This window comes from Theropithecus gelada, chromosome 2, assembly GCF_003255815.1.
Source record: "Theropithecus gelada isolate Dixy chromosome 2, Tgel_1.0, whole genome shotgun sequence".
Lineage (NCBI taxonomy): Eukaryota > Metazoa > Chordata > Mammalia > Primates > Cercopithecidae > Theropithecus > Theropithecus gelada.
Genome location: NC_037669.1, coordinates 107724962 through 107745173, shown reverse-complemented (window position 1 = coordinate 107745173; position 20212 = coordinate 107724962). Strand labels below are relative to the sequence as shown.

Below are 20212 nucleotides of genomic sequence, written 5' to 3'. Positions count from 1 at the left end.
CTTATCTGCTGGGAGTTCACAGGACTACTTCTCTGCCGATAGTGGAAACTGAGCGTCCTCCTGGAAAGCTTTTGGGATTAAATAAGTATCTTTATATGACTGTCTTTGTACACAGAAGTATTTGGTTTAATGTTTTTGACCATATTTTTTAAAATGTGGATGTTTAAAGAAATATTGCCTTTTTAAATTTTTACCATAAATGAGGACTGTCTCTCTCATTACTACCTATTGCTTCTTTTATTATGCCACTATTGCTTTCTTAAACTCCTTCCAAAGCAGATTACCTGTTATTCCACAAACTCATATTGAACTTTCCTATCACTGTGCCTTTGCTTTGATTTCATGTTGTTAGCCACAATTTTTAAAATGTAAATTTTATGTATTTGTGGACATTGTAGATTTTATGTTTTTGTAGAAAGGTAGAATTCATGTCTTTGACCATAATTTCAAGAATGTAAATATTTACACAGATACTGTCACTTTTTTTCCTAAGCATAAATGAAGCCTGCTTCTCATTACTCTCATTTTACTACCTTTTCACTCCCCTATTATTGGTCTCCTTCCAGACTGCATTGTTTTCTATCTCACAAAGCCATGATGAACTTTTCTCCTGTCCCTTTGCTCATGCTGTCCTAGCTTCCTGAAATGCTCTCCCTTATTTGCCCTGGATTTTCAGCCTGTTGAATGTTCTTTTTTTAAAGCACATGTCAAATATGACCGTCTTCATTATTTTTTTTTCATATACTTTACCTTTGAATACAGCTATTAATATTTTGTTCTTAATCTCCTCTACTTAATATTAAACATCTTATTTCTATAAGTGTTTTTGCATGTTGTGGTTGCATGGTATGTCTTTAATTGGCCATAGTAACTACATTGTCTTAAATTTAAACTTTCTTTGGCCGTGCGCAGTGGCACACGCCTGTAATCCTAGTACTTTGGGAGGCCAAGGTGGGCGGATCACTTGAGGCCAGAAGTTTGAGAACAGCCTGGCCAACAAGGTGAAACCCCATCTCTACTAAAAATACAAAAAAATTAGCCAGGTATGGTGGTGCATACCAGTAGTCCCAGCTACTCAGGAGTCTGAGACATGAGAATCACTTAAACTCAGGAGGTGGAGGTTGGAGTGAGCCAAAATTGTACCACTGCACTCCAGCCTGGGCAGACAGAGTGAGACTGTCTCAAAAAAATAAAATAAAATAACTTTCTTGCAAAATATTTAATTTTATAGCCATGTTTTAGTTTTCTTAGGTGAAAAATAAGGTCAATTATAAAGTCATATATGACTATAGAGAAGTTACACTTCTAATTCATTTATCTTAACCATTATTACATAACAAAGAGAACTTTAAAGCATAATGAATTCTTTTCTTAGCAGTATTTTCATAATGTTTGATATTATGCTACTAGAGTTCCCCCTCTCTATACAATAGGACAAGCACAGAATTTAGACTCATTCACAATCTATTAATATGTTTGTATTTTGGAAAAACTGGAAACAATTTCTACCATTTATGTGCTAGTCTTCATAAGAAATTTGTGTTTGTTCTGAGTTGTTCCTTGTATTATTGAGCTAGCCAAAGAAAACACCCTGAAACCAGTTACTTTACTGCTAATTTATATAGCTCTTCTCCTCAGGATTCTGGAATACAAAATATGTTGTTGCTGTTATGTTTCAAATAGATTGCTGTAAACTTAGGAGATTTCAAACCTTCCTTATAAAGTATTACACATTCGATTTGGTGACTGAAGAAGTTATAAGGAGATATTCTGACAACTGATTTTTAATTCCAATTATGATCACCTGGAGGTGACTTGACACAATTACCATCTCATGTGTATACGTTAAACATTCACTTCCTTTGGCTCCAGGAAGTGTCTACCTCTCTTCTCTCTAGAGCCCTAAACATACTTCCCATCCTCAGATTCTGGAACCCTTGGTGCTGCCACTGCTCAGAGAAAATATGTTTCACATATTCCAGATTCAAACTGAAAGTATAATTTCACCAAAGAAAGTTTATTGGGTATTGGACTAGTCTTTCCATATCCCTGGGTCAGATAGGCTTTTGTGGGCTTTTCTGGGAACCTAACTCTATTTGTAAGGTTGTTCATGTGGGAAACAGTGATTTAGGTCTCAAACAGCTAATTAAGAAGTGAACTTTTGACAATGAAAATCCAAAAATTAGAGACATCTGACATGACACCAGAGAAAATTGGGTAAGGTAAAGTACCTCTTTGGAAATCTTGAATTGGTCAATAACCATTGAGGCTTCATTGCCTGAGATCAGGATATTATCTGAGAAAAAACCCATTGTCAACCATATTTATTTATTCATTAATCTATTCTGCAAAATATTTGATCTCCACCTATGTGCCAAGGAGTAGTATATGTGCTAGAGGTGGAGCAGTAAATAAAATGATATCCCTGGCCTCAGGGATCTTATATTCTTCTGGGAGAATGTACATAAAGTAAAAATTCTATAAATCATTTCCCTGTTTCATATATGAATTATGTTGTGAGTTGTAATACAAATAAAATTTGCAGCATATTATTCTGCCCTTGTAATACAGCACTATAGGTTTTTGGGCTGAGTAATAATAAGCACTTTGATAGCAATTAGTATGAGCCAGATTCTGTCCTAAGTGTTTCGTCAGTATGTTAGCTCATTTAATGTTTATAGGAACCCTATAAGATATGATTAATATTATCCTCATTTTATAGAGGAGCAAAGTGGGACACAGAGAGATTAAGTCCAGGGTCATTTAGTGAGTATTAAAGTTAAGATTTGGGCCACCACAGCTTAACCCCAAAGCATCTATGTTTTTAACCATTGTACTCTACTATCTTACCTTTTAAAATTGATGTTGTGACAGATTTTCATATCCTTCATGAAATTTTCTTGGTGGTTATTGCAGTGATCACTTATCTAAAGCATTTTTATTTCTTTAACATTCTAGGTTATTTTGTCATGTTTCATACTAAACAAACTACTTCCTCTGTTTCTGATGCTAAACTAAATAAAATACAAATTGTATCTAGTATCATCCTTTCTATCAATTCATATTTATCTTTAGCATTAGGTTTAGTTTTGTATACCAGAATCCAAAATAAGTTGTTAAAATGTTGTTTTAGATCTGCTTTCTCTAACTTCTAAAAAAGACAGAATTTAGTAGCAAAATTGTTGGGTTTCAGCTTATTTCATTTTTCAAAATAAAATTGCCAATAAATAGTAAAAGGAAGAAAAAAGGGAAGTAGAATAAAAGTCCTGAACTCTAAAAGCCAGATCGTTTCTGTAGCATATAGACTTGCAGAATTTTGTCTAAGGGGTTAGTAATAGTAAATCTGATTTTACTTTACTTATTATGTCTATATGCTTGATATTATTTTTAAATATTGATTTATTGATCTCTCCTCTTTCTTTTTAGTATACTGTGTGGAATTTTGTTCCAAAAAATTTATTTGAACAGTTCAGAAGAGTGGCAAACTTTTATTTTCTTATTATATTTTTGGTTCAGGTAAGCTTTATTACTCAATATTAAGTTTGTAAACATAGTTCCTAAAAATATGTCTTAGAACAAAGAAAAATTATGTTTTGTTAATCATTTGACCATGTGACCATTTTTTTCTGCAGTGCTTCTGCATTGTATTCGGTGAATACAAGTCATATCTAGATTTCTAAAAGAAATAGCCTATAAACTTTAAGATCAGTTGTATATTGTTTCATCAATAATGTACTGTAGTACTTAGATTAACCATAATCTTAGCTAAGAATGTAGTCTTAACGTCTTTCAGATATTCTGCCTCAGAACATAAATATTTAGGCTTTTAATATATAGTGCATGTTTTTGGTACGTTTCTGCCTATGGAATCATCTTTGTACAATTCTTTGGCTTTTAATTTTTTAATTTAAATTTAACTTAAATGTAAGTTATTTAAAAGAATTGTAAGTTTTAAGTATCCCTGTGGGTATAGATTTTTTTTCCAGGAGACAATTTTCTTTGCTTAAATCTATGTCTATTATAGGCTGTTAGACAGTTCCTTAATTTTCACCCTGTGCTTAAAAAATTATATATATATACACATACACACACACACATATATATAAAATCAAGAGAACAGCCCGTGAAACATGAGTATAAATCATTTTAAAATAGTGATTGCCATTTTCCTTTAAAGAAGTTATTCTTTTCTGATAAAACTTTGCAATTCCAGTGTAGCATTGAATGTATAAAACTCTGAACTCTTCTCTCAGTAGAACCTGGGATTTCAAATGAAAAATTGAAACTTGTCAAATATTCATGTTAATACTTTAGGAAACATTTGCTTTAAAAAAAAAAAAAATTGCTCTCCTTCATGAACAGAGAAGGAACTTCTGATTTTCTGCCCATAGACTGTTAGCTTCGTTTTCTTGGAAAAGCAAGAAATGTATACTAACCATATCCACGTAACATCCATACGTTTGTGAAATCACTAGCTAAGATGAATTCAGCTTGTCTGGGGAATAGAACAAATTTAATTGGCCTATCTGGAGTAAAGGAACATCATTTTCCTAGTTATCTCCCTCTGGCTCTGTTGGATGTAACGAAATCACTTATAGAAAAAAATTCTTTCCATAGTCCCATTCCTAGTTTTCTTTCCCTAGTGTAGATATCATTCTGAATCCAAGGGTAAAAATTGCTGACAGACTTTTCAGCATTTATCAGGATGTACAAAGAAATGTGAAATGAGATCTGAGTAGCTGTAGTTCCACTCCTTGGCGAATATTGAAGAACTTAAGGACTCTTTGTGTTTAAGTTACCGAGTCCAGTCTAGCCATGTATGTGGAAAGGCAATAGATTTAAATAATCTTCCAACCCCACATAATAGCCAACAAAGTGAAGTTGTAAAACTGTCAACTAAAGTATACTCGCTGTGTAATGTGAAATTTTACATGTTAATAGTATGATGTGCACAATATAAAAATACTCTCTATTCTTTTTTATAAATCTAGCTTATGATTGATACACCTACCAGTCCAATTACCAGTGGACTTCCATTATTCTTTGTGATAACAGTAACAGCCATAAAGCAGGTATGAGATACTTTCTCTTTTTATTTTCCTCCAAGTCATTTAGAAATTGCTAAATATTTCCACTCCAAAGAACATTTATTGTTGTGAAAATAATTTCCGTGAGAAAGCAGCAAATTTGGTATGTAGTAAAATTAAACTGAATTAGCCACTCTGTTATATTTCAGGTACCTGGTGACTCATGGGATGATTAACATCATTAAAATATGTTGTTCCCTTGACAGAGCTAGAAAGCATCCAAAAACAAGTATTGTATATGTAGAAATCAATTTATATATGAAATAGATTTCTTAATTATTATCTTTGTAGAGTTTGGTGATATTTAAAGGAAATACAATTCAAAAAAGATGTGTTCATAGAGAGCAGGGTATATACTTCTGGTGTGAACATTTGTGAGTAAAAATTATGTAGTTCAAAAATTAGGGTGTGGTGGCACAAACCTGTGGTCCCAGCTACTCGGTGGGCTGAAGCGGGAGAAACGCTTGAGCCCAGGAGGTGGAGGCTGCAGTGAGCCATGATTATGTCACTGCACTCCCACCTGGTTGACAGAGTAACACCCTGTCTCAAAAAAAAAAAAAAAAAAAAAGGAATCCAGAAGATGCTTTTGCTGTAAGCCAGAAGATGCTTTGCTGGTCATACAGTTTTCAAAGAGAAAATTTGATCCACAGAGATTTTCTCCTTAACTTAAAACAAAATTTTGAGACTCAGGGTTTTCTCTTTTGCAACATCTATTCCTAACTTTTTCTCATTTAATAAATACACAGAATACTTCCATACATTGTTCAGATTTATGTATCTATTTAATGCTATAGATCAATAGAACAAATTTTGGAAAAATTGTAAAAGTGAAAGTTACCATGTTCCAACCTTTCTTTCTTGTCTTCTCCCCTTTTAGTCTACCTTTTCCCTTTGTACTTCTATCAAAATAGGAAAAGGCTTCATTATCAATTACTTACACTATAATATGAATGAGGTTGTCAGTTGTTTGCTTGCTTTTAGGTTCTCCCAACTGTATTTACGTATTAAGTCTTCTCTCCAGTTGTGTAATGCAAGATATAGTGCTCTAGGAAATAAGTCTTTGCCCTCCGTGATTCTAAAACCCATGAAATAGGAAGGTAAGACCAAATATAAAAATAATAAACCTGCACGTTATGCACATGTACCCTAGAACTTAAAGTCTAATAATAATAAAAAATAAATTAAAAAAAAAAAATTATGGTTCCGTAGAGTAGTAGTAAAATCCAGGGAGCTGAGGCTAGCTATTTAGAGGAGGAAGGGAACACTTCATTTTCATCTGGATGATCAGAGATGATTTTGTGGAGGAAATATTATTTTTACATAAATTTAAGAATTTATTCATGTTAAGGGTCATACTTCAAATCTGGGTAAAATATCGGACAATAAATTGTGATGTGATAATCATTTGAATATTTAGAAAAAATAGTTGGATTCATACTTCATACCCATATAGCAAAATAAAATACATTTGGATTATTAATGTAACTACAGAAGTAGTAGAAGTAAATACAGATGAAATGTTATCTCATTTTCAATTTGGGAATTAATCAGTTAATCTACTGTTGTAAGCAAGGAAAGAAATCATATGGGAAAAATAAAATGTGAGTGTTTAAAAAAAGTCTGAATAATATTAAAAGGAAACTGAAACATTTGTGTTATGTATAACAAAGGGCCTGTGCCCTTAATTTTATTTATTTATTTATTTTTTTGGAGACAGAGTCTCATTCTGTTGTCCAGGCTGGAGAACAGTAGTGCAATCACAGCTCATTGCAGCCTTGACCTCCCAGGCTCAGGTGATCCTTTCACCTCAGTCAGCTAATTTTTGTATTTTTTTGTAGAGACGAGGTTTCACCATGTTGCTTGGTCTGGCCTCCAACTTTCGGGCTCAGGCAGTTCTCTCGTTTCAGCTTCCCAAAGTGTTGTAATAATAGGCATGAGTCACCATGCCTAGCTGATCTTAATTTTAAAAGATATTTTACCAAGAGCACATACCTTTCTCTTCAACATAAATAAGTGAAAAGGCATAGATCATCTCCAAGAAAATAAATGCAAATTGCTGACAAATAGATGAAAATATGAATTCTCATGGAGGAAATATTATTAAGATGAGTTTAGGAATATGGATAAAATGACAGTTGATGAAGAAGATGAGGTAGAAATGAATGACCTGGGCAAAGGCCCAAGTGCAAGAAGAGGCAAGACCTATTTTGGGGAATTGTAAGTCGAACTAATGTTTGATTGTATTTAGGAAAGTACTACAAGATAATAGAAGTGTAGTTTGGTTCTAAATTAAGGAAGCCAGAAGATGCTTTGCTGTAAGCATTGAGAATCACTGAAGGGGTTTTGAGCAGGATAGTGAATCAAGACAATGCTTTGGGAAGATTAATCTGGCAGTAATGTGTAGGATGGATTAGAATTTATGAGCTTGTATTAAAAAAAGATAATGTTTGAATTATTGCTCTGCTATTAATGTCATCTGACTGTAAAGGAAAGTGTGCTTTTGACAGTTTCAGAAAAAATATTTTGACTCTCAATTAAATTTCTCTAAAATGACATACTGCAACTTAAATAAGGCCAACATAATTTAGGTGTCTTAAGAGTACTTTCCCACAAGGTTTCCACCTGAAAACAGTATACCTTCAAAATAGTTTTTCATATTTTGCTTTTTATTTTATAATTTCTTAATATTTTAAAAATAATAGATGCACATTTTTTTAAGGGAAACAGCACAAAATAGCATATAGTAAATCTTAGACTCCTAATCCCCAGTCTTCTAGTTCTCCTACCCAGGGAACAATTATTTGTAAGTTAGTCCAGATTACCTATACAAAGTGTTCACATAGGCAAGCATATCTTTTCACAAATGGTAACAGAGAACAAAACCTGTTCTGTACCTTATCTTTTTATTCACTTATTACTCTCTCTTAGATATCATTCCATTATCTATACTTGTCCTGTATCTCTTGAGTTCTTGAATTTTCGTAAAATGGCACAAGAAGTCTTTTCCATTTGAAAAACATCACCATTCCTTAATATTTAATCAAAGTGTTCTTTGTGAAATGCCTGTGTCTGTTTCCTTCCTAATGATGATCCATACAGGCTAACGTATTTTTGTTAAGCACAGTTGACCCTTGAACAGTGCAGGGGTTAGGGGAACCCCTTGTGCAATTGAAGATTCATGTATAACTTTTGACTCTCCCAAAACTTAACTACTGATAGTCTGTTGTTCGTCGGAAGCCTTACCAATATCATAACAGTAGTTTATCACATATTTTGTATGTTATATGTATTATATACTGTATTCTTAAAGTCAACTAGAGAAAGAACATGTTATTAAGAGGATCATAAAAAAGACAATATATTTACTATTCATGAAGTGGAAATGGATCATCTTTGAGGTCTTCATCCTTGTCTTCACATTGAGTTGACTGAGGAGGAAGAGGAGAGGTGGGTCTTTCTGTCTCTGAGTGGCAGAGGCACAAGAGGTGGAGGAGGTGGATAGGGAGGAAGATAATTTAGGAACACTCAGTATAACTTTTAGTGAAAACAGTCCATGTATGAGTGGACCTGTGCAGTTCAAACCTGTGTTATTCAAGGGTCAACTGTACTTATTATAATTCTGTCAGTCTACTGTTTAAGAAAGTAAAAGAACACAATCTTGGTTCCAAAAATCTGCTCATTTTTTTCTACTTATTGTCTGTAACGCTCTGTGAATTTATGCTTTATGATTAAAATATCATTTATACATAGAAACAATAGAATTTAGTGATTGAGTAGATGTTAGGAAAAGGGTAGGAGTCAAGAATGACTCCCCAGATTTCTGGCAAGAACAGCTTGGTAGATGGTGATGTCATTTGTCAAGATGGGAAACACTGGACATGCAGCACATTTTCAGGACATCATCTGTTTGGTTCTGAATATGTTTAAGACATTTATGAGACAATAAAATTGAGATATATTAATAAAGCAATTAGATATTCAAGTTTGGAGTTCAAAAGAGATATATGGCTGGAGATACACATTTCGGAATTACCAGCATATTTATACTATTTGAAGACACAGGGATAGAAGAAATCTCTTAGTGCAAAAGAGAAATGTGAGAAAAGGATCCATAAAGGTGACATAGAAGGAGCCTCCATAAGGACATTTAGAAGAAATAGGCCAGGCGTGGTGGCTCACGCCTATAATCCCAGGACTTTGGGAGGCCGAGGCAGGCGGATCACGAGGTCAGGAGATCGAGACCATCCTGGCTAACACAGTGAAACCCCGTCTGTCCTAAAAATACAAAAAATTAGCTGGGCATGGTGGCCAGTGGTTGTAGTCCCAGCTACTCGGGAGGCTGAGGTAGGAGAATAGCATGAACCTGGGACGCGGAGCTTGCAGTGAGCTGAGATCGCACCACTCCACACTCCAGCCTGGGCAACAGAGCGAGACTCCGTCTCAAAAAAAAAAGGAAGAAATAACTAGAGGTCCTTTGAAAGCCAGGAAAATGTATATAACAAAAAAGAACCAAGTGTTTCCAGTAGGAACAAATGTCAAATACCTATGAGCGTATGCAGCCAAATAGCCTAATATGATTCTGGAATGTAGTGTTTTAGGGAAGGTTTTTTCTTATTTGATAAAAGTATCTTCAAATTATACTGAAAAATTATTTTTTACCCTTTGGATATTTACAGGGATATGAAGATTGGTTACGGCATAACTCAGATAATGAAGTAAATGGAGCTCCTGTTTATGTCGTTCGAAGTGGTGGCCTTGTAAAAACTAGATCCAAAAACATTCGGGTATGCATCTGGTAAATAATGGAAATCAGTTTTATCTTGATATCACGGGACATAATTCTAATCTTGATATTACGTTTTAATTAAAAGCCTACTTTCCTATGCTAAAATACTGTGATAGGCTGCTTATTTAGAGCCCAATAAAAGTAAGTCCTTGCCTTTTAAAATTTATAAATTCACTCTTCCCCAAAATTCTTTATAGGTGGGTGATATTGTTCGAATAGCCAAAGATGAAATTTTTCCTGCAGACTTGGTGCTTCTGTCCTCAGATCGACTTGATGGTTCCTGTCACGTTACAACTGCTAGTTTGGATGGAGAAACTAACCTGAAGGTTTGCTTGCATATGTTTGAGTATTGCTCTTGGTGAACAAAATGTCTTTGAATTATAATTATACTTTCCTTTGGTTAAAGTAGTAAAGTTTGACTAGATTAAGGGGAAGTTTTTAAAATTACTATTTCAAAAATTAAAAGGTTTTAAGAAAGAATTGATGTTATATCTTTATTTCAAGGGTAGCCTCACATGGGTTTAATCCAAGTTAAAAACAAAGTGTTTTTAGGAAAAATACAATCTTTTACTATTTGTGGTACTTTTAAAAGATAAGGGGCAAATTTTTATTTTCTGTTTTCAGAGTGTAATCAAAGGTGAAAATTCACAATTTTTCCTATTAAATTACTTATGATAAAGTAATAGTGACTATGCACACAGACTTAATTTCCTTATGTGCAGATGGCCTCTGTAGACAGAGAATGATAGCTGCCTTTGCCCCTTGTTTATTTTACATGTTTCTTTCTCTTCTGTTGTCTAGCTGAGTGATCTCAAGTACAGTGTGCCATTACTTTACCTACAAAAGAGATTTGAAATAACTGATATCAAAGGTCCCATTTGGATCTGAAAACTCTACAATTTTATTCATTTTTTTCAGACACATCTGGCAGTTCCAGAAACAGCATTATTACAAACAGTTGCCAATTTGGACACTCTAGTAGCTGTAATAGAATGCCAGCAACCAGAAGCAGACTTATACAGGTATGGTGTGATGTTCAGTATACTTATTTTAAGTCCTACTTACAGACCTCATTTTTAAATAACCATAAACATAAAATGAAATCTTTAGCTAATTGGAGACAATATTTGTGGGGTGGGTTGGTGGGGGATGCAATTAATGGTGGAAAAAAACTAAGAGCAGAAATTGCTAGAATTCTAAGCAAAGGATAATAGTTCAAAGCCAGAGTTTTTATTCACAAGTTTCTTCACATTACCTTCTATTTTGCTTTGAACTGTCATGCTCACTTTGTAGCTATAACAGTAGTTATAGTAGACATAAGATTATTTTCTTAGAAGAAAATAATGATTTTTTTGGTAAGCTCCATGAAGCCAGGGACTATGTCTTTGTTTTTACTAGTATAGAGGATACTACTTTTAAATTAGAGGACACTACTTTTAAATTAGAACCTTATAAAGTTTTCAATATTTTACTTATATGTAGCACATAATGAAGTAAAAAATAATTTTCTATAAATATTACATTTAACAGCTATGAGTTTCTCAAAGACAGAAGGTACTATTCGTCTTATCTATCATAATGAACACAAAATAAAAAATCTGTTTTTCTAGTTTGTTAGATTTTTAAAGATCTTGTTTCTGAAAGGAGAGAAAGGAACAGAGGAACTAACTTCTTTTAACATTACGGTTTGCTAAATACAGTGTTGTATACCTTCAGTGATCATCTTCAGTAATCCTGCCAGTTATATGTGGGCTGTGGAATGGAAACAACTTTTTATTACTAAAAAATTAAATAATAAACTAAGTTCATTTTTACTCAATAAATGGTGGTAGACTATAAATTACAACCACTTCGTAAAAATCACCCTCAGCTTCTTGTCATATTATATATCGCCCCCTGTTGGTTGAAATGTTTCAAAAGTCTTTAGCCGTTGGCTTTTCCAAACTTCTTAGGTATCTTTTTTTTGGATCCATCTTTATAATGGAGGTTGTCTCTATGTGATGTTATAAAAATTGTATACTTTCATCAAAGTCAAATGCAGTGTAGAATTTGCCAATTAACTAAAAACTTTGGAATCATATGCTTAAAAAGCACTTGATAGACTGTAAGACATATTTAACTGTGAAGGATGAAGAATTTTAAAATTTCTATATTGCTGCTATATCCTGGTCTGAGGCAATGGCAAATTATTTAAAAATTATTAAAAACCAGAAAATGGACAACTAAGAACTAAGCAAGCATAAGATCAATATGAGATTAAGTGTAACTAATGCTTTGGTATATGGTTTTTACATTATCTTGGAATATGGGGAGAAAGTTTGAAAAAAAATTTTTAAATAAACAGTTTCTCTTATTGGAAGTATATGTTTTGTTTTAAATATAAGTAAAATGTAATCATTGCAACAGGCTTTTATAATAGAAAGAAAACTCGTAATTATATCACTATTTAAAATCTTTGATTGCCATTTTTATTCATTCATTCATTTAACAAATTACTGTTTAGCTAAATCTGTGTGCTCATTGTGATAGGTGAATAAGATGAATAGGAATAGTTTCCCTCCTTGAGGAACTCATAGGAGTTAGAGACTATTTATATAAAATTATATCTTTCATTTTATTATGTACTTGTAACACATATATGTGCTATATGTTATATATATATTCATATATATTACATGTGAAATACTGCAAACATTTTAAATGTCCAAGTAGGAAAATGCTTAGATAGGTATATATATAGATATTTAAAATCTTTTTCAAGAATTGAATGATATAGGTACATACTGAAATATAATATTAAATGAAATAAGATACAAAGTTGGGCCTCTCATATGATCCCAGTTATGTAAAAATAATGTGTGTGCAATTGCAAAGACATGGAATCAACCTAAATGCCTGTCAGTGGCAGATTGGATAAGGAAAATGCGGTAAATATACACCACAGAATACTATGTAGGCACAAAAAAGAAAGAGATCACATCTTTTGCAGGAACATGGATAGAGCTGGAGGCCATTATCCTTAGCAAACTAACGCAGGAACAGAAAACCAAATACTGCATGTCCTCACTTGTAAGTGGGAGCTAACCGATGAGCACACATGGACACAAGGGAACAACACATACTGGGGCCTACTGGAGGATGGAGGATATGAGGAGGGAGAAGAGCAGAAAAAATAACTGTTGGGTACTAGGCTTAGTACCTGAGTGACAAAATAATCTGTACAACAAACCTCTGTGACACAAGTTTACCTGTATAACAAACCTGCACATGTACCACTGAACCTAAATGTTTAAAAATAAATAAATGTGTGTGTATATATATACTAAATAGGTAATTAGGTGACAAGATAGAATAATTGATAGCTACAGAAAGAAAAACCTGGAGGAATTGTAGATGAAAATTTAGCAATATTCTCGTGGTAGGATTTCTGCTGATTTTTAATCATCTTTTTCTTTTCCATATTTTTAAATACTTCTTTATTTTATTTATTTTTGAAACAGAGTCTCACTCTGTTGCCCAGGCTGAAGTACAGTGGCACGGTCTCAGCTCACTGCAACCCCCATCTCCCGGGCTCAAGCAATTCTCCTGCCTTAGCCTCCCAAGTAGCTGGGATTATAGGCGTGTGCCACCACACCCTGTTAATTTTTTTTGTATTTTTAGTAGAGATGGGGTTTCACCATGTTGGCCAGGCTGTTATCAAACTCCTGACCTCAAATGATCCGCCCACTTCGGTCTCCCAAAGTGCTGGGATTACAGTTGTGAGCCACCCCACCCAGCCTAATATTTCCTTTAAGAATGTGGATTGGTTTTGTGATTTTAAAAAGTATTTTCCATTGTACTGAATGGTATTCTTGACTTTTTTAAAAATATTGCAGGAAGCTTAATTAATGATCATTTTAAATGGCTATGAATAGTCCAAGTGCATGTACTAGATAGAACCTAACCATTCCCCAACCTTTCCATACTTGACTCTTTTCATTGTTTTGCTATTACAAATACTGTATGGTACCTTATTACAAATAAAATTCACCAATTCAAAATCTAGTGGTTGAATAGTTCATTACTTTCTCTTCTTTGATGCAATTTGCTAACTTGTCTTCCAGGACACTCCCGTCTCTTGGTTTACCTCCTACCTCACTATTCCCTCTGTCTCAGTCTCCTTTGCTAGTTTTTCCTCTTGTCCCAGACTTCTTTCTTTTAGAGTGCCCCAGGACTTGCACTGTTTCCTTCCCTACCTATACCTTTCACTATCTACCCTCGCTCCCTTGGTGATCTCACCCAACCTCCTGGCTTTAAAGACTAGCTACGTGCTGCTGACTGTCGGATTTATTTCTCTATCCCAGACTTCTTTCCCAAACTTCAGCTGCCTGTTCCACAGTTCCACCTGGATATTTAGTAGAAATCTCAAATTAATAAGCTGAAAACGAAACTGCTAATCTTCCTGAAAGGAAGCTTTTCTACCAGCGGTCTTTCTCATCTCAGTTGATACAGTCCATCCTTCCAATAGCTCAGGCCAGAAACCTTGGAATCAGCCATGACTTCTCACATCTCCTCTCCCTTCACCTTTCTTCACCTCCTTACTCACATCTCACCCCAACCCATCAGAACATTCTGAAGGCTTACCTTCAAAATACATCCAAAATCTGACCATCTTTTCCTAGTTTTGTCTGAACCAGTACCATCTCCTGCCTGGATTACTGCTATTTTATAGTTGGTTCTCACAAAAGCAGTCATAGTGTTCCTTTTTTTAATATAAGTCAGATCATGTGACTCTTCTGCTCAAACCCTGTACTGGCTCACTGTGTCACTTAGAGTCAAAGCCCATATCTCTATAACCGTCTCTAAGATCTGCCCCCATCCCCCATCTTCGACCTTTCTTCTCTGCCCTGTTTGCTATCCTTCACCCTCTAGCTCATCCTCCACATACACTGACCTCCTTACTTTTCCTTGAACATACCATGTCTACTCCCACCTGGTCACTAGACCTAGCCCTTGTCTGATGCTTGAGTAACACCTTCAAGTCTGCTTAAATCACCTCCTCAGTGAGGCCTACCTTAACTACTTAGTACTGCTCCCTGATCCTTCTTACTCTGTTCTGCTTTTCTGTTTTCATAATACATAATATTTTCTAGTACACTATGTAATTTACTTTTTTATTATGTTCCTTGCTTACCATCTCTCCCACTAGAATGTAAACTGTAGAGCAGGCATCTTTGTGTATTTGTTCACTGATGGATCTCAAGCACCTAGAACAATATCTGTCATCTTGCAGGCCTTACTGTTTATTTGTTGACAGTTGATAGAGTAAACATTCTTGTATACCCTTTGATTGAATTACAGGTTGAATATCCCTAATCCACAAACTCAAAATCCAAAGTGCTCCAGATTCTTGCCATTTTGAAAACATTTTTTATTCATTACCTCATCATAGCTGGAGTAGAGATAGCAAGAATTCTAAATTTTTTAAAGCTTAAGGACCGATAAGTATTTTAAAATAATTTATAGCAACAATATTGGACCATTAATATATACAAATGGTTGATTTTTGTTTCATATATAAGAATGGTTCAGGCCGGGTGCAGTGGCTCATGCCTGTAATCCCACCACTCTGGGAGGCCACGGTGGGAGGATCACTTGAGGTCAGGAGTTCAAGACCAACCTGGCCAACATGGTCTACTAAAAATACAAAAATCAGCCGGGCATGGTGGCACACGCCTGTATCTCAGCTACTTGAGAGGCTGAGGCAGGAGGATCGCTTGAACCCGGGAGGCAGAGGTTGCAATGAGCCGACACCGTGTAACTATACTCCAGCCTGGGCAACAGAGTAAGACCTTGTCTCAAAAAAAAAAAAAAAAAAAAAAAAGTTTTAAAGTACAGTGTTATATTAGAGGATCTAAAAGCCCTGAAGGTTTACTCTAGTTTCTGCTATTAGAACATTCTTATGGATTTCTTTTTAATTGTGGAAAAATATACATATTTACCAGTTTAAAGTGTATAATTCAGTGGCACTTAGTACATTTATAATTTTGAGAATATTTTCATCACCCCCAAAGAAAACCCTGTACCCATTAAGCAAACATTCCCCATTCTCCTCTACTCCCCAGCCCCTGGAAACCACTAATCTGTTTTCAGTCTCTATGAATTTGCCTATTCTGGGTATTTCAAATAAATGGAATCACACAACATGTGGCCTTTTATGTCTGGCTTCTTTCATTTAACATAATATTTTCAAGGTTCATCCATATTGTAGCATGCATTAATACTTCATTCCTTTTTATAGCTGAATAATATTCCATTATATGGATATACTATATTTTGCTTATTCATTCATTATCTAATGAACATTGGGCTGTTTCCAACCTTTGGCTATCATCATTAGTGCTGCTATGAACATTCTTGTACAAGTTTTTGTTTGAACACTCATTTTCAGTTACTTTGGGTATACATGTAGTGTGGGATCACTGAGTCATATAATTCTATGTTTAACTTATTGAAGAACTGCCAAAACTATTTTTCAAGGCAGCTGCAACGTTTTACATTCCCATCAGCAATGTACAAGGGTTCCAATTTCTCCACGTCCTCACCAACACTTGCTATTTTGTGCTTGGTCTTTTTTTCTCGATATATGGACTTCTTTATCAGAGAGTCTAACACTGAGAGGTAAGATATAGTACAGGTAACAGAAAAAGAGCAAATGAGAAAGAAGATCTCACAAGCTGCAGTCAGTCAGTGGGTAACACAGTAGGCCAAGATACTAAGGGCCATTCCTGAAATGTGAGGAGTTAGCTAACAGCTAAAGGTTATCATCAACTTCACAATTTGCTTATAGTTGACTCAGAGTGTACTATATTAATTTAGATCTCCAAGGCAAGAGCAGTACTTATTCATCCTTTTGATCCAGTCAGTGTATGTTCGAATAGTACCTAGTATATATTCAGATATCAGTAAGAAATTTGAATGAATATATGAATGAATAAATCTGCAGTTATTAATCCAATCTAATAATCATAATGAAATTATAGAAGTGGTTTACTGTACCATGATGCCAGATTATATTGGTTCTCACTCACCATTACTAGAAGTGTTATATAAATTATCCACCCTCAGTTTCACAAGTATCCATAAAGATAACGTAAGAGCATGGTTCTAGTATACTATTAAAAAACAGGGATCATCAACAGAACAAAAGTATAATACACGACTACTTTAATACAAACTTTATAAGAAAATTGTCATAAATGATAATTAATAAATTATCTAACCAAAAGACCACAAACGTTGTACTTTTAGAAGTACTTCATATAAAGCATTAACACAAATCAATCATTTAAAATGTTTAAATATGTACAAACCAAAAATTTCTTTTGTGTTTTTTAATCTGGCTCCACGAAGCAGGAGACTCTCTGGACCCAGAGGTCTAGGAAAAAAAGAAAATAACCATAAAGCACTGAATATATTAAAAATTCAATTCGATTCTAAAATGGTGTCTTCAGCAGAAGGTACTTAAGCTATAGCTATAATACTGCTTTCATAAAAAACCGAAATCCCAGCTACTATAAAGCTTCCTAGGGGCCGGGCATGGTGGCTCAAGCCTGTAATGCTAGCACTTTGGGAGGCTGAGGTGGGAGGATTGCCTCAGCTCAGGAGTTCGAAACCAGCCTGGGCAACATGGAGAAACCCTGTCTTTACTAGAATACAAAAGAAATTAGCCAGGCGTGGCGGCGTGCGCCTGTAGTCCCAGTTACTCAGGAGGCTAAGGCAGGGGAATTTTTTGAACCCTGGAGACAGAGGTTGCAGTGAGCCGAGATTGCGCCACTGAACTCCAGCCTTGGCGAGAGAGCGAGATTCCATCTCTACAAAAAAAAGAAAAAGAAAAAGAAAAAAAGCTGCCTAGGCCAATCTGATGTTAGTTACTGTAACAACCTGCTTTAAGATTAGTGGCTCAGAAAAATGATTATGCATGTAAATACAGTCACAAAGCCACTAGTTTCAAAATTTTTAAACATAAAATTCAGCAAAATCAAAGAGTAAGCAGTGATTTAAAAATGTGTGGCAGAAGATGAAATTTTAAAATTTTAAAGCAAAGTTAATAAACAGCTTTGAAAGGGAAAATAATTAGAACACAATGTAAACATAAATTGTAGTATGATTTGCATATAAATGCATGAGTTCTGCACAATTGAAATTATACTGAATTATAAAACACAATGTACAAGGTATGTTAGTACTTTTTCTAGGCAAGATTGCACAGTATAACTTGACTACTTGCATTGCATACTTCTTGAAGCCCAGGTCTTCTTGCTGTTTGAATTTCTCTCCATAAAGGAGATATAAAACGACAAGGAATAACTAGAAAGGAAATTGATCTTCTTAGTGATAGCAAAATAGGAATCTTCTATGGATAAGTTAAAAAGCCATTATTTTGTTGCTATTCCTTATACTTTTCTGAAATATCCATACACAGCTATACAAACCAAACAGAATCTGAACCATTTATGAAGATACCTGCAAACCCAAACACTGTAAAAAACTGCAATGAAGCAAGGAGAACCAATACAGTCATATTTGGAGTATACTCCATGGATAGTCCAAAATCAATGTGAAAACTATTTTAGGGGCTATTAAAATAGTTCTTTTTCACTCAGTGGTGCCTCTAACAATAAACAGAAATACTTTTAGCTCACATTGGCATGTAAAATTGGGATATAATGACAACTTCAGATTAAAATATAACTCATCAGTTCGGTCAGGTTGTTTTAGTAGAGAACATCGTTCATTTTTTTCAACCATTCTAGGGGCTGAAGTAATGTAACTGCTATTTTCCTTCACATATTAATGCAATTCAGACTATGTATCCAAACATTTCTCACTATTTCCCTAAAAAAATCAAAATAAACCTAGTCATAGTTATTCAGCAGGGATCCTACACATACAAAGGTCTTGCTGCAGAGTTTACTGAACATGCTCCTATGTTAATGCTTATTAAAAATATGAATCAATGTGAATGTATGGTATTTTTGCTGACTTGTCTTGAGGATTTCATTTAAAAATGCTCATCTCTTTCTGTTAGTGACTTATTTCATGCAGTCAGTACAAACTGAACATGTCCCCAGAAAAGAGGTAGAATGTCAAATATGATTAGAAACTCAAGAGCTGATTCCAAGACTGATTCCAAATTAGGTTTACGCTCATAAGTAACAATGTAATCATATCCCATCAGCATATCTTTGAACTGACACAAAGCTTTTCATTTAGGAGCCAGAAATTAACCCAAATACTGAGGGAAAACAATCTGAAACAACCAACCAAGGAAAAAAAAAAATCAGAAAAGTAAGTAAGCCGTTCTGGATTGACCAGTAAACGCTCCAGCTTGCACTGAATGATTCTGAAGTGAAGAAGAGCATAGCATTTATACTTGTTAAACATTATATAAAACATTTTTCATATTCTAGACTTACTAAGCATCGTGGGTTTAAATGCATGAGGAGTGAATAAAAGCAGCTATGTTTCCTTTTAATATTACTACTTAGTATTATTAGAAAAAGAAATACAAAAACACAAATAATTTTACTAAACTATTTTGATATCATTTCATGGGATTTGTTTCATCCTCACTTGCTACTGCCACAAATTACTAGCAGATGAAATGCGAAGTGTTTTAAATTAACTCTTTCCTGGAAAAGTTTGGGTATTAATGGAGAAAAGGAGAAATAACAGATGAGGGTAAATGAATGAATAAATGGGTTACAAGTTGAGGGAAATCTCACATTACATTAACACCTTGAAGGAGGCTCAGAGCAAAAGATTACATTGTCTCTTAGCTCAATAATACCAGATGCCTGAAAGAGTGAAGCTGTATATTTGCTGAGACCATTGCTGCTTTTGGAATCTGAGAAGATTGATAAGAAGCCTGCAAACCTGAGTGACCTTACTCTGGGAGATACTTATCCACTATGACGGACTGGACTAATTATTAACAACTGAATGGGATTCTAGTAATGTGGCAGTATCTTCTGAATTATATTATTCTTTTGATGTAAGGGATTTGTGTTTGAAAACCAGGGGATGGCCTGTGACATTATGATATATACATTAGTTTTCATCCATGGTCCCTGGCTCATAACTCCCACAGCCCTTGTTACAGTCTTTTGTTATAATGTTGGGTGTGCTCGGCCTCAGGGGCAGGTTTTTGACCTTCTCCTGTCCCCGTTTCACCCCAAGATAGGACTCTACTCTTCCCCCACCTTTCTAATTGTAAGTCTTAAGGCCCTCCCCAGAGAGGGTCCTACTGGGGTAAAGAAAGCTGATGTCATGAAGCTTCCATAAAAAACCAAGAGAA

General features: G+C 34.6%; 1 protein-coding gene across 1 annotated transcript in view; it reads left to right on the top strand.

Moving 5' to 3' along the window:
- The window catches only part of ATP11B (ATPase phospholipid transporting 11B (putative)), a 140787-nt gene that overhangs the window by 34658 nt on the left and 85917 nt on the right, over positions 1 to 20212 (top strand). Inside the window, exons 3-7 of the mRNA XM_025377365.1 lie at positions 3427 to 3516; positions 4992 to 5072; positions 9764 to 9871; positions 10071 to 10199; positions 10792 to 10895. Of these exons, the coding sequence (XP_025233150.1) occupies positions 3427 to 3516; positions 4992 to 5072; positions 9764 to 9871; positions 10071 to 10199; positions 10792 to 10895 (512 nt within the window). The remainder of the gene's footprint in view (positions 1 to 3426; positions 3517 to 4991; positions 5073 to 9763; positions 9872 to 10070; positions 10200 to 10791; positions 10896 to 20212) is intronic.